The 21,223-nt window shown below is 41.2% G+C and overlaps 1 protein-coding gene across 4 annotated transcripts in view; it reads left to right on the forward strand.

Annotated features, from left to right (window-relative positions):
* Positions 1-11,444, forward strand: part of LOC109036614 (prostaglandin reductase 1) — a 62,078-nt gene extending 50,634 nt beyond the window's left edge. For all 4 annotated transcript variants that reach the window (XM_019050951.2, XM_019050950.2, XM_019050952.2 and 1 more), the window contains 2 exons: positions 9,117-9,235; positions 10,977-11,444. In XM_019050951.2, the coding sequence (XP_018906496.2) occupies positions 9,117-9,235; positions 10,977-11,087 (230 nt within the window). In that variant the 3' untranslated portion in view covers positions 11,088-11,444. The remainder of the gene's footprint in view (positions 1-9,116; positions 9,236-10,976) is intronic.
* The last annotated feature ends 9,779 nt before the right edge of the window (positions 11,445-21,223 follow it).

Below are 21,223 nucleotides of genomic sequence, written 5' to 3' on the forward strand. Positions count from 1 at the left end.
CCTTGCATGCACAACTGCAATGAATGACGTCATCAACAGACTACATTTACATTCTCAAAGGGTAAAAATATCGTTATTACTGGATGTTGAGACGAGACATTCAGAGACAGCGGAATATGTTCCGATAATTTGCAATGTTTCGACTTTTGACATCAAAATTATCGACATTCTTTATCGACAATTATTTTCGACATCAAGGGACGCGTATTTGACTGATTAATTGAAACCCTTCGTACAATTATGTTAAGATATGCTTACCCCGGGCTGATGGTTGAAATTGACAGACAAATCGATAGACAAAGTAGACGTAAGGAGTATGGACAGATGTTATTGGTTGAAATGGATGGTTCTTATAGACTGAGGGAAAAAATAATGGACTAAATACAGGGTCTCTTATGGGTTGCCGTTAGTTAGTCTATTACTTACCTCATTCGTCCATTGCAACCACCCGCTACCACCAATAGGATCCTTCCATATCCTTTTTGTTTTCTTTGTCTATCGCATTGTCTACCAATTTCCACAATCAGCCCGCCTGATCGATTGCGCACGACAGTAAGTCTACCATAAAATGCAATTTGCGAAAAATGCTGCATGAATTTCAAAATAAACCCTCAACGGTGTAAAAATACACTATTGCCGAGGCTCATGTTGAAATAGGGAAGAATCCTTCCGCTTCACACCACAGAAATAGTACTTGCAGGTTTTGATTACAGCATTCGCGCGTAGATGCTTGCATAATTGCAGCCAGTATGACGTCTGTCTACGCGAGAGTTGTGAGCTGCATTTCTTTCGAGCCCGTCATGATGATCCGTCGAGAAGCTCCGCCGCCGTTTCGAAACGGAAATTCCACCGCGGAAGAAGGATGTGGCCTTGTGCTAGATCAGCTTTGACCTGTGGCGAACCGTTTTTTGCCGATCGTATTGTTGTGCAATAATGTTTCGGGGAACTTCCTCGCGTAAAAATTTGCGTAGGAAGTATACTAAATGGGTACTTTTTAAAGTTTTGAGTCAATGCTTGATTTTTGCATCGAAAAATTCGCTCGAGAGGATTTTGAGAGGCATTCTCCAATGTGACAGTTTCAGGCCACAGCGAGATCAAGGATTCAAGGATGGTTATATTCAAAAATTTTACTTTCCTAAATTTTTCTTTTCCTTTTCTATTTTCTCCTCCTTTTTTTCATCGCCAATAGAAAAATGGTGCACATATTATAATGCGTAAAAATGGATGCTAAATGAATATTTAAGATCCCTAAAAGCCAAGAAAATTCTCAAAAGAAAATAAATAGTAAAAAAAAGAGAATCCTCTTCCATGTAGTCATCAGTTCAAATTTGTTTGAGCTATCAGATCTTCATCAATTTTTCAGCTCAAAAACTTCATCATCGTACAGTATAAAATATTTTCTCATCCGCTCCGCCCCCCCCCTCTATCATCTCCAATTTTACAATCAATCCTATTCTTGCACCATTTTTATCTAAACTTTTAATCGAAAATTTTGAATTGAACTCGTATATGTTAGCTCTGCACAAAAACTCAGTTAGGTACACTTTCTACCTGAACAATATCACCCGAAGTTGCGGTTCATGGTTTCTGCAGTAGTAGTGAATTGGATTGCATTGTGCAATTTGGACCTATAAATTCTGGCTGCGTGGGGAAACTAATGGCACACACGTTGTTTTTAAACCGGGCCGAATTTATGGGTCCAAATTGCAAAATGTAGTCCAATTGAGGAGCTTAGAGGACGAGACGCAATAAGTTTTGCTATTTCGAGAAAATCTTGTTCAAAGTTTCAAAGTTACGTGGAGCCTTAGGGCAGAAAGGAAGTTTGAACTGCCTTTTTGATGCCTAAAAGTTGGATATTAGTTGTGAACTTTTCACAGAATATACTTTTAAGCTAGTTTTAGTCGAGTTCATGAAGATCTCAATTTTTCAAAAACTGCACTTATGCGCCTTGTCCTCCAAGCCCCTCAATGTTTCTGCAAAATCTCGGCCTGGGTGAGAAATGCAGGTGCAACCTTTCGTTAAGAGTTCCGGCTCCGGGTGGCAAAAACAGGATAGGATGTCATATCTTAGAAAGCGTGGAGACTCTGAGGAAAGCATGACTGTGGTTGAGCATAATGCAACGAAGCGCCACGCCATTACGCCCAGGCGCTTCGCGCGGCGAGGGAAAATCGCTCTCGGTCCTGGATTGCGGCGGACGTAGCTGCGCTTTCACAGGATGACTCATTTTTAATTATAGGTTAGGTCAGCCGACGCTGAATGAAGCTTGGGTATCGGCGCGACACACGGTACAATGATTGTGTTTCAGTCTTAAAGTGGATCTTCAGCGAGGAGAAGCGAATCATAATCAGTCAAAAAAATGCACAGATAGAACAACTTAGCGCTAAGCCTGCACGACTTTCAGGTAAAATAGTGAAACTGTAGGCAACAGGACCCTAAATCTGTAGGGCTAGACCCCAAAGCTGCACAGGGCTCAGCACTACTGCCTGTTAGTTGGCGGTATTTTACCAAAAAGTGTTACGGCTCAGCGCTAAGTTGTTTTTTCTGTAGACTCAATCATTTTTAATTCTTTTTTTTTTGAATTTTCGAAATGTACTACATCAAAATTGTAGTCCGTCAGGTATTTTACCAAGTTAAATATTGAAATAACTTCAAAATTACGTCCCGAATGATACCACAATTCTCTTATATTCGGTGCCTTGATGATGGTTCTGTGAAACCGAAGGCCTGCTCGGCATTTATTGTAACCTACCATGCGTAGTGATAAAATTTTAAAAATTGTGTATCAATATCGCAGTGTATTGGCTCTCCTTCTGTCATTTTTATCAGTAGAAATCGGTATTAAATTAGCCATGCCGTTCAGATTAGAACATCATTGGCAACTGGACATTTCGCCTTTTCATTTGAAAAAATGGGGGGTTAAACCTCAAATTGGCGGAGAAACGATGTTCCGGAAACTTCAGAGCAGAGCATGACCTAAACTTCGGATCCCATACACGAAGTTTTTACTTTTATTCCGTGTGTAGCTGCCAGCCAATGAGAGCCGCAGTATGAGAAAACTAGGGCCTATCACCTGTCGATAACCGCAAAAATCATGGAAATCGGCCCGGTAGAACGCTCAAACGAACTATGACATAAAACATAAATTTACATTGTTTAAAAGAGAGAATTCGCAACTTAACCACGTAATATAAAAAAAACCTGAATCATATTTTGAAAATCTGAATAGAGCGGGTTCATCTGAAGACAATTGCCTGTCGAAAGCCGCAAAAATCATGAAAATCGGCCAGGTAGAACGCTGGAACTTAGCGTTACCAGTTACGCAAAATTAGGTCTCGGAGCTGATAGTATAGATGATTCATATTTTGTAGCTAAATCCACTGTGCGATGTCACGTCGGAGAGGAACAGGACGCGTCGCGACGCCTGACCGATGAGTGTGGGATCCGCGTCAAAGGGGGGACGGCGGCGCGGCGGAGGGGACGGCTCCTCGGACGTCAGACGTCAGTTTGAGGGCTTGGGATAGGTCTCAACGGGACTCGGATCGGAAGGCCTGCCTGCGCCACATTGCGACTGCGCCTGCCATCGTTATGTATTCATGACGAGCTACGACCGTTCCGCTTACCTCCATAGTAAAGCGCGAAATTATACACTTTCAGAGAACCGTTAGCGAATCCTCCAATTCACTCACATGCCTCCAATTTCAATCCTCAGCCTTAGTCATGCACCAGAGGTCTCATGAGTCAACTTTCGGAAAAGTTTTAGATCAGCTGTATCGCACCTTTAAAATGGTGGTGTGACCCTCCCGCTGCTAGAGCCGACTTCACACGCTGAAAATGGAGTCCTTAAAATGGGTCATCGGTGTCGCTATTGAATGCTGATCCTTGAAACCCAATTTCAGCTATTGTTCACTTTATATATGAGATACTGAACATTTTGAGAAAAGTACGCTCAAGTTCGCTTCAAAAATGAGTATAATATCGGTGAAAATGCGTGGTAACTTTCGCCGGTTTTTCCTAGTACAGGAGTTTGGCTTCAGTATACTATACGACTCACACAGAAAGTTGTCTTTAAGGAAACTACACTAACACCACGCGTTGCACATCGACGGTGAAACTACCAGATCACGTATCTCGTTTGCGGTGTTTAAAAATCTCCACTCACATTTTATTTTTTTGAAGGAGATCAAATCAATATCATTCCTTACAATTTTTACAGATTTTTCTCCGCACAAAGAGGAAAAGTCATGAAAGTTTTCACGAACTGACGTTGAGTAGTTTTCTATTTAAAAATAAGTATGACAGGAAGTCTGCGACGTCGCAAACGAGATACGTGTTTTGGTACGTTACACCACGCGTTGCACATCCTCCCTCAAAGGAAGAACCTCCAAAATAAGTGATAGGTTATTGGCGATGCGCTTATTTTCCTATCTCTGCGTTAAAGTCTCCGTTGAAAATAAATGCATTTATGATTGTCACGATGCAGGATTCAGTTTCCCAGCTCAACATTCCAGGCAGTCATTGACACTCATCGGTCTGAGCTCAGCTGAGGAAAATAGGAGGTGGATTTTGAATCTCACTTCTCCTTAAAAAATGACAAAACTAAAATGAGATGCCGATGTAAATTGGGACTCGGATCTATAGACTTTCTGGTGGAATTAAATTAGGACTCATTTTGTTTTCTTCTTCCTTAGCTGTCATACGTTCTTTATCCCCATTTATCCCAATCCTTAGAGTAGTTCACGGCGATATAGATCTTTTTGATTATCAAGGAAAATAGGGGGCTACACCCCCTGACCGCTTCGCGGTCCAACCTCTAACATCACGCTCCGCGTCTCGGGTGTCATGCGTTACGCCTTACTCTATGGGGAAAAAAAAAACACATTGGATCTAGAGTCCAGACTCTTGAAAACATTGACAAGAAAAAATACTCTTGATTCAATCAGATTTAAGCTTAAATCAAAAGGAAATCCGCTCAAATTATGAGGCTTGGTTCTTGATTTAAGCAAAAATCCGATTGAATCAAGAGTATTTTTTCTTGTCGATGTTTTTAAGAGTCTGGACTCTAGATCCAATGTGTTTTTTCCCCGTGTAATGGTTTTATAAAGAATAAGATATACATTCGAGGATGGCGATCTTTTTTCTTCGTGCATTTTTCTGGTGCAAGATATCTCAAAATCCCGCTTCTTCAGGGTTGTTGCCCCCTAACGGTGCTGGTCTCGGAATAAGAGGGCTGATTGTGAGTGCAGGTCATCGAACCGCGCGAAGGTGAGCAAATGGAGGCAGGTGAGGGCAAAAGCACGAAGGGATGATGTCTCGCACATGCGCACGGCGCGACGAAACACTCTCCCTCGATATTGATGATCTCGGAGGGAGATCAGTTTCGGATCCTCATCTCCGTCCCCCTCCCCCACACCTTAAAAGGCCATCGTCCCGACATCGCGAGGGTGCAAATACCAGGGTCTTGAAGAGCCTGCCTCGGAGGAGTCTTTGGATTGATGTCGGATTTGTCCACACAGGACTTTCAAATTGGTTTTATTCATTTCTCACTTGCATTATCGCAGGAATAGTCGTCATTTATCAAAATAAACTTTAAGGCGAGATTTTAAACTGTCTCGCTTGATCTACATAAAAATGAAAATATTAACGCATGATTGCATTTTACGAAAATGGAAAATTGAAACTGGCAACATTCATTCCGTCTATCACCCTGTCTGGCTGACCTAAGCTCATTTTGCGGGCCTAGGGACTCTGTCCAGTGGCAGCTGTTATTTTGGACCGTTATGCGAGCATTTTCTTGAAGATTCAGCCTTTGTGCCTTATTACCACCCCAGGATCCCGACGATATCGCAGTTGCAAAATCGGTTGAAAAATGTATGTAAAAAAAAATTAATACAATTTTCTTCTATCACATGAAAAACCTTGCATTGGCAAGAAACAGAATACTTCTGTAATTTCATTTTCAAAAAGCAAGAATAAACTTTGGGATTCGGGGGCATCAAGGAATAGCTATTGTTTTATGCAATAAATAGTAAGCAGTCGTTACGCCATGTGCTAATATTATTGTTTTTTTACCCCTTGAGATAACTCTCGCTTCGGAGAAAGCACAGCTACTGACGATTCAAATCTGAGTGCATCACATGACGTTAAGCGCATGCAGGGGAGACTGACATTGTGAGCATGATCTCTAACCTCTCGCAATGATATCAGTGAACCGGAATAGTTATGCCATTCTTGAAATGGGTTTTTCTCTCGCTATTATAAACTGCAATGCATTTTTTTTAATTCTTCATTTCATCTTTATTGACGCTATTCGCCCGTGCATCATGTTCATACGCCTGAACTCGATCTTGCAAACATGGAACTATTTTTCACTTTTCTGTGGCATAGATTCATCTGCAAATCATTTTAAATTTTTTTCGCAAATACCATCTAAATTTACTAAAATTTTAAAAAAGTTAATACTTCCTGATGTTTTCCTCGTGTTGACCGGAAAAAGAGGTAAATTAAAGCACAGCAAGGAACCGGTGCGCGATGTGGATCATGAATAGAAGCTTTCAATCGAAAGCTTATCTATTGACCTTGATCGACAAATAAAATTCTAATATAGGGTATGTCAGCAACGATGAAGCTTCAACAATTAACGCAGCTGGTGACAGCTGGTTCCTCCTCATATCTGTAAACAGTCGGATCAAATACATAATAGGGAACAAATTGCATATTGATCGATAACATCTCTCGTCAAATAGTCTGCCAACCAACTGACGCTACGTAGAGAAGTGAGCTCTTGCTTCCTGAAGTATTCGGTTCCTTATTTCTGCAGAATTCACCTTTAACCCTTCTGCTGGAGAAAAACTCTAACCGCCTGATTATGTTTGTATGCCATCCAAGGTTCACTTGAAAAAGAGCGAGTTACGTAGTTTATTGGGCACGAAGACGAATTGTTTTATTGTAATTTTTTATGCACAAGCTGACAACCACGAGAAAATACTCAATGGGCGGCCGATGAGTCCGACGATTGTAGTAGCCCTTGCTATAAAGTCGGGCATTTTATTCGATTTTATAATTTCACCCTTGTTCCGTCGCGTCAGCCGCTGGCTAACACAATGCCCACTTGCCCACATGTTTTTCGGGACCCACGTGGTTTCCATCCGAATTGGACCCTATTCTTCCGTACCAGGGAAAAAGGACGTATCAGCATTCGAGTGTTGCCAAATTTCCTCTCAGAAAGTAGTTACTGCACAAGAAAATAATGAATATTTTTCCTAGAAATTGTTGGACTATTTAGATCAAATTACGGTCGAAATTCTCTGAAAAATCGGAAGAAAAATGTTTGTAAATCCTCCAAAAAATTCGTGATTTGTCGAAGAAAATTTGGCAACGGCTGAATAGGCTCATACGGCGTTTTTCCTTAGCACGCGCGGCAGTATTTGGTTGGAGCGGGCATTAGAAGCGCCCTGTTGATTATCCGGTCATCGGGTTGATGTCTACCCACCTCTATCAGAGGATCCTCGAATACAAGCTTGAATGGTTCGAATCCTGTGTCAAGGAAATATCGCAATTTCCTTTAAAAAATCATTACGGAAATAAACTCTCTATTCTACTCTAGAAAATCGTGTATTAAAAAATAAACGAGTGATTAGATTGGTCAATTATCCCTAGAGGTGGGTTTGCCCATTGAAACAAATTCAAGTCCAAATTAACGGTTGAAAAATGTAACAAAAAAATTTAAACAGTTTCACACTAAACCTATAAAACTCCAGCTCACATGAAGTTTAATCGATTTCAATGGACCAGGATCTTTTTTCTTTACTTCATTTTAAGATTTCCAAGGGAAACTTTTTTTACGAATTTTTTTACGATTCCAGGTGCTCAAAATCATCCACCGATTTTGCTGAGGCAATCTGGATTAAACCAATAATTGAAAAACTACTCTTATGAGGAATGATTTACGATTACGATTTACTTATTTGTTTCGACCAGATTTATGAAAGCACCGAACCGGAACAACTTGAAATATTTAATAAAAGTTAATTACTCACCGGCTCGCGATATTTTTGTTTTCGACGAGTTTCGTCCGTCCGGCCATCTTCAGGATTTGATACGCGACTCCTGAAGATGTCCGGACGGCCGAAACACGTCGGAAACAAAAATTTCGCGAGCCGGTCGGTAATTAATTAATAATAAAAAGTGTAAGAATCACTGAATTAATGTCAGAGTCCAACTAAGGAGTTTATGTCTTTCTACCGAGGCAGCAATAAAACGAACTTCGCAAGACACTGCAGTGATGAATCAAACGCAACGAACGCTCATGATTTATATCTTCCCCGCCGAGGGAACATCTGTCGATCGTATCCACTTGCCCTATTTTTACGAGTTCACTTACAATGTCAACTTTTTCTGAGCGCGATGCTGAGCCGGAGCCCCGACGTGATTTTATCGGCAGTGGCGTGGCGTGAATTGCGATATATCGATTGTTATGCCATTTAAACCTACGGCAAAGAATCGATTATTAAGGTGTTCGCTGCGAACACTCATTTTTATCGATCCTTTTCCATAGGTTTATATGGCATAACAATCGATGTATCGCAATTCACGCCACGCCACTGTTCATCGGTGCGACCGCTCCGCAGCCCACCATCCATCCGAGTCGCGGAGAATCGCGAAGAAACAATGACAATTGAATCGGCCCCGACTAAAACGTCCTAAAACCCCGCGGTAGCCCTTGGACTTAGGTCCTTTTGGACGTGGCCGACACAATCGCGAAATGTGACGGAATGCGCCGGCCGCCCGTCGTCGCTCCACGCGCACCGGTCAACGAACCATCCCAACTGCTGACGGAGAAGCGCGAATCACGGGATAGGTGCCGCAACGCGCGCATCAGTGACACCTCACGAGCAAAACCTGGGGTTTTTCGACTAATGCCGCGATCACACGCTGAATTTGGCAGCTAAATATGGAAGTTATCTCAACAGCTATTTCGCAAATTCGAGTTATCTACGTCTAGATGTGTATCAAATCTATTCGAATGTTTCAGACGAATCCGACATTATCCGTTTAAATTTTAAATTATTAATAATAAAAAGTTACGGTATTAAATGATGATTTTGTTTCTGTTTCAGCCACCATCATACAGCCACCTTTGATTTTCAAGCAGCTGAAAATGGAAGGATTCGTCGTAACACGGTGGAAGAAGAGGTACGAGGAGGGCATCGGGCAATTGCTGAAATGGGTGAAAGAGGTCAGTACTAGAAAAGAAAATCGTCATATTTATGTACTTGGTTTTGTATGTTTGATTCGTCTGTTTCACGCTGAGACAGAAGAAGGTCTACTTAAGCTCCCATTTTGTGAACAAAATTTACATTTAGCAAAAAAGTCGCTTGACGTTGTCGAATGATTGAGTCCCGCAGACTTTTATCAATATCGGTGGATAGTGAGTCCTAAATTGCATAATTCCCATTGGTACTTATCATAAAGACGGCCAGTTGCCTGAAAGATCAAGGTAAAGTCAAAAATTGACTTCCTGTTGGTTAAGGAGCTAAAAAGCAAACTGAAAGAACTACGTAGGCAGTCTGAGAGGAGAATATTAAAATGAATGTACAGACTACAGACATTCAGGACCGGATTAAGGGGGTGGCCACATGGGCCGCGGCCCATGCGGCGGCAAATCTAGAAGGCGGCAAATTTTGCAATTTTTTTAAATGTAGGTATAAAAAAAATCGGATTTAGAAAAAAATTACAAACAAAATCTCTCATTTCCTGGGAGTATAGTAATTTCTAATTTTGCCGTCTTTCGGTGATACAAGAGACAGCTTCTTAAATTAATCGAGTTAAGAGAGAGACCAAACACGCACTTTGGCCAGGGACTGAGAGAGAAATGATGACGAGGACTCGAGATGAAAAGGAGAAGCCCTCGGCGCGGCGGTCGGCATATAACACATATTATCGCCTACAAGACTCCATGAATACTTCACGCATTGCGTCAAACGTAGTGCAGTCAGCGCTTGCAGCGGTTGGCGTAAAACTCATAGTGCCTACAAGACTGCATGAATACTTCATGCATTGCGTCAAAAATAGTGCGGTCAGCGTGAAACGCATAGCGCCTACAAGACTACGTGAATACTTCACGCATTGCGTCAAACACAGTGCGTTCAGCAGCGGTCGACGGCGTGAAACTCATAGCGCCTACAAAACTGTTGGAATACTTCACGCATTACTCCAAACACGGTCCGGTCTGCGCGGCGCGGCTGCGGAAGTTAAAATCATTAAACCGCATTTATGTTTGTTCTTTCATACTTTTTTCGTTCATTTCTTATGAATGGGAGGCTTCGTCCACGCAGAGATAGGTTTACGAAACTTAACGTTCGCGCGAATTTTCGCTAGTAGCGTTGACAGGGCTTTCCCAAAAAATGTTTCCAACACGAGTAAACGGGTCTTAAGCACCCCACCCCAGCTGGCACGTTTAATGGATGGTTTTTAATGATGTTTCAAAACGAATGAGAAGGGGGCGGCAAAATACAGGCGGCCCATGGGCGGCAAGTAGGTAAATCCGGCCCTGCAGACATTGATGGAACCGCAGCATTGGTTACTCGCGTAATCACCGGATGAAAATCCCATAAAAATTGCGAAACAATTGTGCACGAAATTTCACCCGGGAAAACTTACAGTAGCACGTAAATTCATACGTAATTTTTGCCTCGTCTGATGTAATTCTTACGTGGCTTTTAAGTGATTGGATTTATCATTTTTACGTACCATTTACCTTCTGCGTACTAATATGAACCCATCAAATTTTTGCGGATCCTTTTGAAAATAAAATCAATTCTAAAAAAATGCTGGGTTTTCCCGCCATGTAAGACTCAGCTGTTAAGGTGATTTTTATCGTCTAAGTCTCTCTTTTCCCCCACATATTGTAAGTTTTTATATTTTATTGTTAGCATTTGGCGATCAACCACTAATTAAACTTGAAATTAAATTTTCAGGGCAAGCTGGTCTATGAAGAGCACGTTACTGAAGGATTTGAGAAACTGCCCGACGCTCTCCTAGGCTTATTCCAGGGTGAAAATACGGGAAAAGCTGTCGTCAAAGTTTGATTTGAAGAGGCTCCGTTCTCGTGATATCAGCAAAATCATTATTTTTCACTGTCAAAAGTATTCTGTCATTCATCATTTCAAAGCTCAGAAAATGCATATACATCCATTCATCATGTTCACGCTAGCTTCCCATTATTGAAATCGAATTGAGAATTTGATCGTTCTTGTTCATTACAAGACCTCCCTAAAAACTGAAACAATGTGTTAATTTTTTTCTGCGAAGCAAATATACTTTTAATTTAGGCAATTACGTCAAGTTCTGATAGTTATAAGTTGACGTTTTCAGCCTTTTATCCGTGTTTTCTATTATCATTATATTTTATTTTATTAAAATAAAGTTAGTTTAAATATTTGAAATGCCCGTTTTGTTCCTCATAGGTATATTGAGTAAACTCAAATGTTCCAGACTCCGCCTTCAAATTCTCTGCACTCAATATATTCCTAAAATGCACCTTTGAACCAGTGGTGAAACGTGAATGATCTATCTTCGATATTTCTCCATTTGAAGCTATGGTAAAAAATTGATTATTTAGGTGCTCGTTGCGAACACCCTGTTTATCGATCCTTTTTCATAGGTTTAATTTGTAGATCAATCGATGTATCGCGTAAAGCACGCCACGCCGCGCCACTGCGTTGAACTTATCGAGAGCACGACAGGTCGATATGAATATTTACATCTAAAGCGAGAGAAGAGAGAGATACGAGAGCCAATGCTGATAGCACTTGCATATTAATTTTTTTTTCCTATAAAGATAGTACTACCCTCTGATTTAATCAGTCAATTTTGTTCTCTGAATCTTGATAATTCTTTAATTTCTCTGTTAAGATAAAAAATAACATTTTCAGTTCGTCTCATCCCGCAACAATGCGGGAGCACCATTTTCATGGAAAGGTCACGAAACTTGCCCATTTGAGCATTCGGCCCATGTGAATTTAAGTCCCTGAACATCCATAAAATGAGAAAATTGTCGAGCGTGCCGTCTCGGTAGAGATTACGATTTTTGCCATTATACCATAACGACAAGTGGCTTACCTGATGGAGCCTACATGATTACTTTGTTCATTCCCCACTTATAGAATGTCCCCCTTATGTGTCATATTTATGACGCTCTCCTTCGAAGGTGAGAGAAGTCGCGAAGGTTGGAGCCCCCCGCTATGAACAAAATCGCTCTGGAAGAAAATGAAATAACAGAGGCTCTCAAAAGGGGCATATCGATACGTTGAAGTGTTTCATTATCTTCATTGAAAAAAGCACGTCGTTAAATACAACTGCAAGTACGGTAAAAAATGAGAAAAAATATAAAGCGTATGGAAAAGTATCCTTTGTTGCGAATAGGTGTAAAAAAATGTGGCAAACAATGATAATGGAGCACTAGACAAGGTACGAATTTAAGCGATCTGATACATGTTCCTGAACCAGAATTTCACGCAAAACACGATTCGCACAACGAAAATCACTGAAACCAACTCCTTACGAAGACATTTACGTTTTTATTTCACATTGGTTACGAGGAATTTGAACTGCCCGCTCACAAGAAACTCAAAGCTCTACGTGAGTCAAATCGTGCACTACGACGGTTTCAGCAAGCTTCTCAATCGAGCAATGTTCATTTCCCACCATGTGTTGTTCAAACTATAAGCGATTTGCTATAACTGAACCAAAGCTTCAAGATCGATGTTGCCAGATTTTTATATCGCAAAGACTGTCATGATAACGTTTAGCGCTCGATGTGAATCACGTAGAGCATTGATTTTTCATGAGCGGGTGGTTTGAATTCACGCATCAAGAATCATTAAATAGCTTCGTAAGGAGTTGATTTGTGTTCTTTTTAGTTGTGCGCATTGTATTCTACGTGAAAGAGGTTGTTCCAAAAACGCCGATTTTGGCCCCCCCCTGGATTCGGCCCAAACTTTGCTCAGATGTTGTACTAAGTGTCCCCGACGCTTGGGCAAAATTTCAGCCCCCTCGGATAATTAGGGGGGAGGGGGCAGGGGGGCAAAGTTGCAATTTTTTTAAAACTTTAAAAATCGATATCTCGCGAACGGTTTGAGTGTAAGTGTTGCGGTTTGCGCTAAAAAACGTTAAAAAATATTCTCTACAAGAATATTATTGCTGTTTGCAAGGTTGCGTAATTTATCGCGGTCATAAATCGATTTTTTCGATTTTGAAGGTTCGACTTTTTTTCGTTTTTCGTCTCTCCTCTCCAGGCGATCGTTGCTACGTGAATGAAAACCGGTTTAGGTGATTCTCCATGAAATTCTGCATCTGCTACACTTTGTTTGACCTTGGGGAAACGATTCGTTCGTGAGTTATAGCGATTTTTCTGCGCGTTACCGGTTACGCGCGGGCGGCATATCGGCGGCGCTCCATCCCGCACGGGCGAGGCAGAGGTTGTTTCACCGCTAGGGCCTTATATTCATGCTGTAGGCTGTAATTATCGATATTTTCTCCTCCCCCACCCTTCCCCTCCAATAAATATTGTTTTAATACTTCGTTATACAGGGTGTCCCAGACCATCCGTAACAGGTCTTTTTCTCGGTTGGTTTAGGTAGTACGAAGTGGGGGACCGCGGGGTTCTATAGGGAATTGACCCCAAGGAATCCGAATTTCACGGTCCCGAAACCCCCCATGCCCCCCCTTGGGAGGTAGGTGCCCCCCTTGGGGTCATGATCCCAAAAGTCGGGAGACATTGTTCCTCCCCCTTTTACGCCCCGAGGGTGGCTAGGGGGGCCTCGGGACCATAAAAATCGGATTCCTTGGGGTCGATTACCCGGGAAATCATCTTTTTCCGGAGGATCTACGTCAATTTGCGCCCAAAAATGATCTCTTCAAAACGGGGACATCGGCCTCCTCCATAATTTCCCTTTGGTCAAAAATTGACGTAGATTCTCCGGAAAAAGATGATTTCCCGGGTAATCGACCCCAAGGAATCCGATTTTTATGGTCCCGAGGCCCCCCTAGCCACCCTCGGGGCGTAAAAGGGGGAGGCACAATGTCTCCCGACTTTTGGGATCATGACCCCAAGGGGGGCACCTACCTCCCAAGGGGGGGCATGGGGGGTTTCGGGACCGTGAAATTCGGATTCCTTGGGGTCAATTCCCTATATAACCCCGCGGTCCCCCACTTCGTACTACCTAAACCAACCGAGAAAAAGACCTGTTACGGATGGTCTGGGACACCCTGTATAACGAAGTATTAAAACAATATTTATTGGAGGGGAAGGGTGGGGGGAGGAGAAAATATCGATAATTACAGCCTACAGCATGAATATAAGGCCCTAGCGGTGAAACAACCTCTGCCTCGCCCGTGCGGGATGGAGCGCCGCCTTTTGATTGGGAAACATGTATCAGAATGCTGAAATTCGTACCTTGTCTAGTGGTCCATTAAGGAGAAATCCCTCTATAAGATGCGAATTTTTTCTCACTGAAGTAAGAGGTATGAGAGTAGTGAAAAATAGATGGAATAAAATCAGTCGGTATCGAATACAACACTGCATTGAATAGAAGTCATGCCTGATTCAAGTATCACATAATGTTATAATCATTCGTGCATTGTTTGGTTCCACGTAATTTAAACCTTAACGAATAAGTTACAAAAAAATACATCCTCTTGGTTTGCAATGTGCTGATGTCAGAGTTGGTACTTGCCTACACCGTCCACAATCAAGCCAAATTGCTTTTAAACATTTCGCAGGATAATTATTTGCCTCATCAAGGATATTCTCCAATCATTTCATTCTAAAACGATCATAGGTAGGTTTTAATGATAGATAGAATAAATACGAATAAAAAAGTCGAAAAACCACCCCACAGGCACGAGTTTTTATATTACCTCAAAAAGTTGGCACACCAATGAGTATTGTGTTGATGCATGTAAGTCTGCGAGGCTTATTAGTCCTTTCATGCTGCATGCAGCGCCAAAACTCCTTCTCAATTAATTATTATTGGCTGAAGCGCGCTTACACCGCATGAATAGGTGAGGTGGTCAGTGAACTGACGTATTTTTGGTTTGAGGCAAAAAGCAAAAACCAACAAGACCTCCTTTGTAAAACCCTTTATTATGTACGGGTATTGTTATATTTATGACAATGGGGACTTCATTAGTTTCTCAAAAGAATAGAGATCACGAAAAATGAGCTTCCACTTCAATCCCGAACACATAATTTCAAGTTTAGGCTGATGATTAGTCATGTATGCACGCTCTACATCGGCTTCCGAGATGTTTTGATCATTATTTTTATTTTTAATTAATTTACAGTGAATTGTCTAGCTTGGAGTGGCCTGATTTTCAAGTTCAAAACCGCATTCATCTCGTTGAATCTGACGCCGCACCGTTCTTGGTTTAATCAAGCGCCGACATAAAAAAATAAAAAAGTAGCACTCGGCACATTTGTGGCCGTTGGCATATAATAGAATTCTCGTCATAAAAATGAGGGAAGATGCGTTTGTGAGGTAAAGGAAATAATCGTTCATGAAAAGACCTGTAATTCATTGCTTTTGACCATCCGAAATTTTGACTCATTTTCAGTATTCAACAAAATCACATATGAATCACCACAAATGATGAAATGGAACTTTCAAAATAATTCTTGAATATAAATTCATTAGACCTTTATCGCTCTCCCTCAAGACGTTAGTGATAAATATGGGCCTGTTGCAAACTTTTGCTAGAGCAAAACTAAGAGTTGTTTCCTACAGATAATGCCTCAAAAATCACGATGAGCGCATCGGCAAAGTCTGAAATGCACTCATAACTTCACAATCTGCGTAAGAAATTTGCGATTTTTTGAGCTTCCCGCTTCGAAAACGATACTACGGTACAGGTGAACATTTTGTTAGAGGAGTCGTTCCATTGGCGGCAATACTCATCATGGCCGACGCCAGTCCGCCAAAACACGTGTGATGGAACGAGATAACACCTAAACAGGATTAAACCAGATAACAATCGGCGTTTTTACGTTCATATTTTCCTCGCCCGCCTTAATTGACCTTGAGTTCTCCTCGAATTACGCGAGGAACTGCGCAAGCGTCGGCCATGATGAATATTGCCGACGATGGAGCGACTCCTCTAACAAAATGTTCACCTGTGCAGTAGTATCGTTTTTGAAGCGGGAAGCTCAAAATAACGCAAATTTCTTACGCAGATTGTGAATTTATGAGTGCATTTCAGACTTTGCCGATGCGCTCATCGTGATTTTTGAGGCATTATCTATGGGAAACAACTCTTAGTTTTGCTCTAGCAAAAGTTTGCAACAGGCCCATTGTGTATACGTGCGCAGATTATATTCTACTGTTAAATTTTACAATTTTTAGCATGTTGTTGGTGTTTTTTAGGTTTTTCCCTCCTCATCTTAATTTCTGTTAAGTGGCGCCAAGTTGATAGAATAACGTCTTGGAAGTCATATTACGAGGACTGTCGATGCAATTTTTCTTTTAAACAAACTTTTGGTCCATTTACGAAACTAATTCATGTCTCGAGTTTTTCATGGATAAGACAGCAGACTTGGCAACATTTCATGAGCCACTAAAAAATCAAGTGGGCAACAAATTAACCGCTGGTTGGTGATATTCATGAAATTAAACGTAAATTTCACAGGGTTCTCGGCGAGGTAGGAGCAGGGTTGAATGGGAGAAGAAGAGGTGCCTCGTCCCGCCCAATTTTGGGCTTTATTGACTTGGGTGTCACAGGTCCTTTGGACTTGACCGGATGTAGGCCGTGAGAGACGAAATGAAGCTACGACGCGGCTGTTGAATGCCCGGACTCAGGAGTCAATAGCCATGGGGACATTTATCTGCAGGACCCGGGATCAAAAGGATCCCGCGGCCGCGGTAGGCTCACGAGTGACTCCAGATACATCGCACTCCGGGCTGGAAACATGCCATTTTTGGATTCGGTCATCGGTGACGTAATGAGTAAAACGTTTAGGTCTCGATACACGATCAAATTCCCGAACCAATTACCATCAAAGTGCTGGGAGTCATCAGTCTTCTTCATTCACAACAAGTTAAAATTGGTAAAAAACATACTCACTTGCGTAAAAATTGTTTTTAAAATAACGGGACGCGTTTCGGGACCTTAGCTCCCATCATCAGCGTTATTTTAAAGACAATTTTTACGCAAGCGAGTGTGTTTTTTACCAATTTTAACTTGTTGTGAATTTTAACTTGTATAGTCCCCTAACGGTTTTAAAAGCTTCTCCATTCGTCGGTATATGCAATTTTCTCTTCATGGAAATCGGATTAGTTGTGTCACGTGCCGGCCTCGTCCAACTTTTCTACTCTGCGTTAAAGTCTCTGACTCAGCTGAAAAGAGCTCACGTTCTCCTTCATTTCGTGAAAATGCAATTTTACCCACACTGAAGTCAAAATAGTTGCATCACGCGTTTCGCCTCGTCGAACTTTTCTACTCTACGTTAAAATCTCTGTAGAGTCGGCAGACCTGATTTTTTTTACAAGCGTCCTCATACAGTCCAAACGAGGTCTTAAACATTAGCCATTGGAAGCCATGCGCTCGCACAGGCAGTTAACCAATTAGCTGGCTGAAAAAATTGTCAATGGCTCTACCTTCGACTCCAATTTTGAACGTGCGAGACTGCCTCTAGGTCTCGATACACGATCAAATTCCCGAACCAATTACCATCAAAGTGTCGAGAGTCATCAGTCTTAAATCATTACTTTGCTTAATTTTAAAATGAAAACTTGGCAGGAATGTTTCGTGCGGCAGAAAAATATGAACGGTGGCACTCCATTCTGATCAAAATTTGACGGCCCGTCCAATTTTGATCAAAGAGGACTCTTGCATGGTGACCATCAGTCATCAACTGGTCTACTTTGATCAGAATTGGTTCGGAATTTGATCGTCGTATCCAGACCTATAAGCTTAAAACCTATCCGCAGCGTACTTGTTGGAACTTTAACTGGCTTTGTCGGCAAGATAAGACAAAACATAACCCTATGTGCGCCTCGTAATGTATCGATTGTCCATTCTTAACGTGCCGACCTAAATTTCAACAATCAGGCTGCTAAAGTGTGATATTTGACTCGTTCCTGGATCTGATTTATAGTATGAGAGGAATCTGTTTAGGCGGTTTCAGACACTTCGAACAGAGGGAGGAGGGGGGGGGGATTGGCGGACTTCCTACATAAAATTCTACGGGAAAATCTCGCATCTATTAAGGGCCATGAATAAGACGAGTGAAAAATATGGGTGCCAATTACTTTCATGCTATTTCTATTTATTAATCTACTCTGAAACCATGATTGATGATAAATATTGCATAATATAAAATGTTTAATTTTAAATTTTACCTACTTTCTTAGGGACTCCTTCGTATGCTTCCTTAGCACATATGGACGTATTTATGCTAAAAGGAACTATGTGCATAGGGTTTGCGTGAGACGTAGTTCCTTTTGGCATAAATCGTCGTTTTCCGCACGAAAGAACGTAACTACATTTCAATGTTGCCAAATTTCCTTTCGTAAATTGCATTTTAACCAGAAAAGTATTGGGCATTTCCAACTGAAAATTTCACTGATTTTTCTTCCGATTTCATGCGAAAATCAGACAAATTTGGATGTAAATTGCACACTTACATCTTTGTAAAATAAATTAATTGTTGGAGTCAATTTGGCAACCTTGGATTGGAGTTACGTTCCTTCGTGCGGGAGACGACGAAATACGTTCATATGTGAAGAACGCCATTGAAGAAGGGCAAAACTGTCTCATTTCTTACCACCGTGCGAAGTGACCGTAAAAAGGACTCAAACATTTCAGATGTGTGGTTGATCGTGTTGTAAAAATTAGATAAATCTATTTTCTCACCCACCACACCTTTTTAGGAACTCAGTCCTCTTTAAGGAGGCATCTATAGAAAGGCGTTCTCCCTCGAGAAGGAGCAACAAGTTTGGAAGATCTGAGAAACTGAATGGCAATAAAAATCGAGCTGTTTTATTGTGCAACAAATGCAATCGCTAGATTTTTGTCTTTACGATGCGCCGCCGCGTCCATAATAGTTTCCCCTCACACAAAAGTCTCTTGCTTTAGCAATATTCCACTGGATGCATTTAAATTCAATCCTGGGGCGTTTAAGATGAGATAAGAGAGAAAATCGCCCAAATTATCGAAAAAAATCTCTTTTTGGACGATACAGATCAGTTTAGGTGGATTGTCTCTAAATTATTTCTACCTTATAGCCTTTGAAATAACAGTTGAAATAATATTCCATAGTTCTACTTCATCGAATGGTTATTGATGGAATAGTACAGCAGTTTTTGATTAGGGGTGATTCATTTATTTCCGATTATCAAGGGTCAAGCGCTTCAAATGTCAAAAGTCACAAGAGCATCACAGTATTACTAACAATTAGATGTCCCTTCTTTGTTTTCCTTGTACCATAGTTTTGAAACTTTTCCATCAATGTACCGGCTTTGTTAAATCATGAATATAAGATCGAAATGAGAAGTATTATATGCAAAATGATTGCAAAAAACAAACAAAGAAGTGATCCTTTTTGGAGTCGTTCACACATTTCTCTTCATTGAAAATTATATCGGAAATCACCATGAAAGACATCACCCATTGACACAATGTGTATCAATATTGAACTCTATCCCTCCATTAAATATTGGGTCAAAAAGCGACGTTCCTTATATATGGAAAGCTTCACTTTGACGTCATTTTACTTCGTGGATCAGTTTCTTGGGTTAATTTGTACATTATGATAATTATTGCTTCTCCAAGAGAAAACCTGTGAAGCAACGCGCAACGTGGCCGGCTGGTCTCGTCCCTAGATAACTCAGAATCACCTTAAGCCAGCGCAAGGAAGCTAATTATTTCAAACGATTTAATGGTTGACACAATAAAGCCGATGTTTTCACAACCATTGTGCCGACGTGGTCCCGCAAACTAAGCTTTGCGGGGGAGGGAGAGCAATGCTGCCGTGGTGAGGAAAAACGTCGTATGAACATTCAAGAGTTGCCAAATTTCCTTTGATAAAACACGACTATCCGGGTACACTTTTGAATATTTTTTTCCAATTTTTCTGATAATTTTGTTCGCAATTTCACCCAAAGTTCCTGAAAATCCCAGGGAAAAATATTCATAAATTTCCTTAATAACAAACATTTTAGTGAAGGAAATTTGGCAACTATCGAATGTTCATACGGCGTTTTTTCTCAGCACGGCAGAATGGAGGAAGAACCCTCTCTTCTATATCGCTGATTAGTGTGTGGCTGGTCAAATCTCTATCGAATAATAGCACTGCTAAACCAGGGATCTATCGATTGAGGTCTTTCGATAACGATTCAAGAATCGACGCGCTGGTCCAGGTATACACATAACACTATTATATGTATAACACCCGAAATAATAAACAACCCGAGGAATGCTCCATAAACGAGCATCCCTTGAGGAAGCGGCGGTGAGGGTGCGCGGGGAACTGCGGATTCGAGAGGGGTGACTCGAGGCATTCTTGGGGTTGGACGTTGGACCCGCTGGATTTTGAAGAGCGGATAATTCTTATTTATTCTCCCGTTTTATATCTTTCCAGTTTTCGAGTTGCATTGATTTGCATCGTTGCCATCCTTTATCCATTCTTCGTAGACTACGAGTGCTTATCTGATTGATTTTAACTTCATGAGGTTGACGTTTTTGAACACATAAAAGTCACTCCTAAATATTCCACTATCTACCCGTCTAGTGCCAGTCCAATTATATGCTAGTTAAATTTACGATGCATTTTAAATTTCGGATGCTATCTTTTCTCTTTTTTACAATGATTTGTGAGCGATTAGTTTCAATTTCCTAGAGGTACGCGGCCCGACCCCCAGAAGGCGCTTCGCGGGCCCCCGAGAATTAATCTAAACGGCGGGGTACCGGTATCGTCCAGGGACTATCTCATGTCGATAGCTACAAAAATTATGGAAATTGACCAGAACAGTAGAACGGACTGTACCAAAAACCGAAAATCTAGGGGGTCAAAGAACTTAAAGTAACGATGATAAAAGATAGGATAAATAAAATGATATGCTCCGCAGAACTGAATAAAAGGAATACACTAAAACGAATGGTATTTAAACAATTTTATAAAAATTGGCCTTTTGTTTCTAAGAGGATTGTGAGTTACTTCACGGAAAAA

This window comes from Bemisia tabaci, chromosome 5, assembly GCF_918797505.1.
Source record: "Bemisia tabaci chromosome 5, PGI_BMITA_v3".
NCBI classification, from domain to species: Eukaryota; Metazoa; Arthropoda; class Insecta; order Hemiptera; family Aleyrodidae; genus Bemisia; species Bemisia tabaci.